General features: G+C 59.9%; 1 protein-coding gene across 1 annotated transcript; it reads left to right on the forward strand.

Annotated features, from left to right (window-relative positions):
• Nucleotides 1-998: 998 nt before the first annotated feature.
• ETH_00012025 (uncharacterized protein) lies at nucleotides 999-2,254 on the forward strand (the record flags this gene model as incomplete). Its single annotated transcript, XM_013379143.1, has 1 exon — nucleotides 999-2,254. A coding segment is annotated over one exon (1,256 nt), but the record flags the coding sequence as incomplete, so codon positions are not given.
• Nucleotides 2,255-2,566: the final 312 nt, after the last annotated feature.

The raw sequence follows: 2,566 nt of genomic DNA on the forward strand, positions 1-2,566 counted from the left end.
CCCCCCAGGACCCGGAGGAGCCCCCCGGGGCCCCCAAGGGCCTCTCTGGGGCCCCCAGGGGGCCCCCCAGGGCACCTTGGGGGCCCCCCGGGGGGCCCCCGGGGGGCCCCCGGGGGGCCCATCGGGGCCCCTCTGGGGTCCCCGGGGGCCCCTGGGGGCCTCTGAGGGGCCCCCAAGAGATATTGGGAGCTTCTTTTTGGTACTTGTTGAACTTTAAAGGAAAGAAGTAGAAGGTGCAGCTTTAATTGAGGAATATAAACTAAGAAGAAGACAAAATAAAACTAAAAAGAATAAAAAGAATAAAAAGAATAGAAAGAATGAAATTAAAAGAATAAAATAAAAAGTAAAGGTGTTAAAGAAAATAAGGGGCCCCCTTGCAGGTGTCTATGGGAAAACGTGAAAATAACAACATAAGAAAACAAAATTAAAATAAAAATAAATAAAATGAAATAATTAAAATAAAATAAAATAAAATAAAATAAAATAAAATAAAATAAAATAAAATAAAATAAACTAAAATAAAATAAATGAAAAGCTGCTGCGAGCGGCGCCGCCGACTCCGCCGCAGAAGCGAAAATGCAATTTGAAGGAAAGTTTGTCTAAAATGGGTCTTTTTCTGTTCTTTTTTTGATTTTTTTAAATTAAATAAAATAAAAAACATTTAGAACCATTAAAATTGGAAAAAAGACTATTTTTAACCCCAGAAACGCAGCAGCAGCTGCTGCTGCTGCTGCTGCCGGCAGCAGCAGCGTCTGCTGCTGCTCAGCAGCTGCAGCAGCTGCTGCTTGTCTGCGCACGCAGGAGCAGCTGAATTAGAAAAACTAAATTAAAACTTTGTTTTATTTCTTCATTTTCTGTATTTACTTCTTCCCCTAAGGAAGGCTTCAGCAGCAAAAATCTGCGCACAGAGCAGCAGCAGCAGCAGCAGCTGGGGGGCCCCTGCAGCAGCAAGCTGCTGCTGAGGTGTACAGACACCCCACTCCTGCTGCAGGCCCATCATGGCTCTCTTTTCAGGCATGTCCATCAGGGGGCCCCCGGGTGGCCCCCAAAGCAGCACGGGGGCCCCCCCCAGCAGCACGGGGGGCCCCCCCAGCAGCACGGGGGGCCCCCCAAGCAGTACGGGGGCCCCTGGGAGCAGCAGCGGGGGCCCCCAGGCCCCAGCGGCAAGAGCAGCAGCAGCGCTGGAGGCCTCTGCAGCAGATGCAGGGGGCCCCCACGCACACCCTGCAGCACACCAGCAGCAGCAGCAGCAGCAGCAGCAGCAGCAGCAGCAGAGGCCAGCAGCAGCAGCAGATGGCAACGCCTTCACCCGTGCTGCTTCTTCTGCCTTTTCATTTCTTTTCAAAGGGGGGGCCCCCACTCCCCAGGACCCTCCCCAGGGCCCCCAAATCCAAACAGGGTACAGTGCCCCGAGGGGGCCCCCTCAGATGGGGGGCCCCCCTATGGGGGCCCCCCAGATGGGGGGCCCCCAGCTGGGGGGCCCCCTGGTGGGGGGCCCCCCTATGGGGGCCCCCCAGGTGGGGGGCCCCCATGTGGAGGCCTCTGGGGGCCCCCCAGGGCAGTTCGGGAGACTCTTCCAGCAGCAGCAGCAGCAGCAGCAGCAGCCGCAGCAACAGTACTACTACCAGCAGCAGATGCAACAGCCGCAGCCGCAGCAGCTGCAGCAGCAGCAGCAGCAGCAATATCCACAGGCAGCAGCAGCACAGCAGTCCTGGGGGGTTTCTCTAGGGCCCTCCTCAGCTATGCCGCAGCACAGCCTGCCTGCAGCAGCAGCAGCAGCAGCAGCAGCAGCAGCAGCAGCAGGCAGCGGCGAAGATGCCTTTGAGCTGCTGCAGCATGCGCATTCTGCTGCCTCAAGGGGCCCCCTGGGGGGCCCCCAGGGGGCCCCGCCCTGCCTTGAGACTCTTCCAGAGTCCCTGTTTGCTGCTGCTGCTGCTGCTGAAGCAGCTGCTGCTGCGGGGCCCCACAACCCGCTGGGGGCCCCTGCTGCAGCTTTTCTGCAGCCATCTAAAATCCAAAGAAAGCCCAAGAAGTCTGTGCTGCCAGGGGTCGCTGGGTGGCAGCAGCAGCAGCAGCAGCTGCAGCAGCAGCAGCTGATGCAGCAGCAGCAGATGCAGCAGCAGCAGCAGATGAACCAGTACTATAACGAGCAGCAGCAGCAGCTGCTGCAGCAGCAAATGCAGCACGGACTGCAGCAACGGCCTCACGACGACCCGCAGCCGTACCCCCACCTCACACCGCAGCAGCAGCAGCAGCAGCCGCAGCAGCAGCAACAGCAGCAGCAGCAGCAGTACCCTGCTGCAGCAACCCCATTAGTGCCTCCTTCCCCTTCTGCATGCGCTGCAGCAGGGGCCTGTCTCCCTCAGCAGCCCCAGGGGCCCCCCAGGGCCTCCTTTGGGGGCCCCCCACAGGACACCCTTGACTTAGGGGGCCCCCAGGGGGCCCCTGATATGGGGGCCCCTCAGGGGGCCCCCCAGGGGGCCCCCCTGGGGGGCCCCCTTGGGGGCCCCCTCCGGGGGGGCCCCCTGGGGGCCCCCCCCGGGGGGGCCCCCGGGGGGGGTGCCGG

The sequence above is a fragment of the Eimeria tenella genome, genomic scaffold (genome assembly GCF_000499545.2).
Source record: "Eimeria tenella Houghton genomic scaffold, Eth_scaff1478, whole genome shotgun sequence".
NCBI lineage: Eukaryota > Apicomplexa > Conoidasida > Eucoccidiorida > Eimeriidae > Eimeria > Eimeria tenella.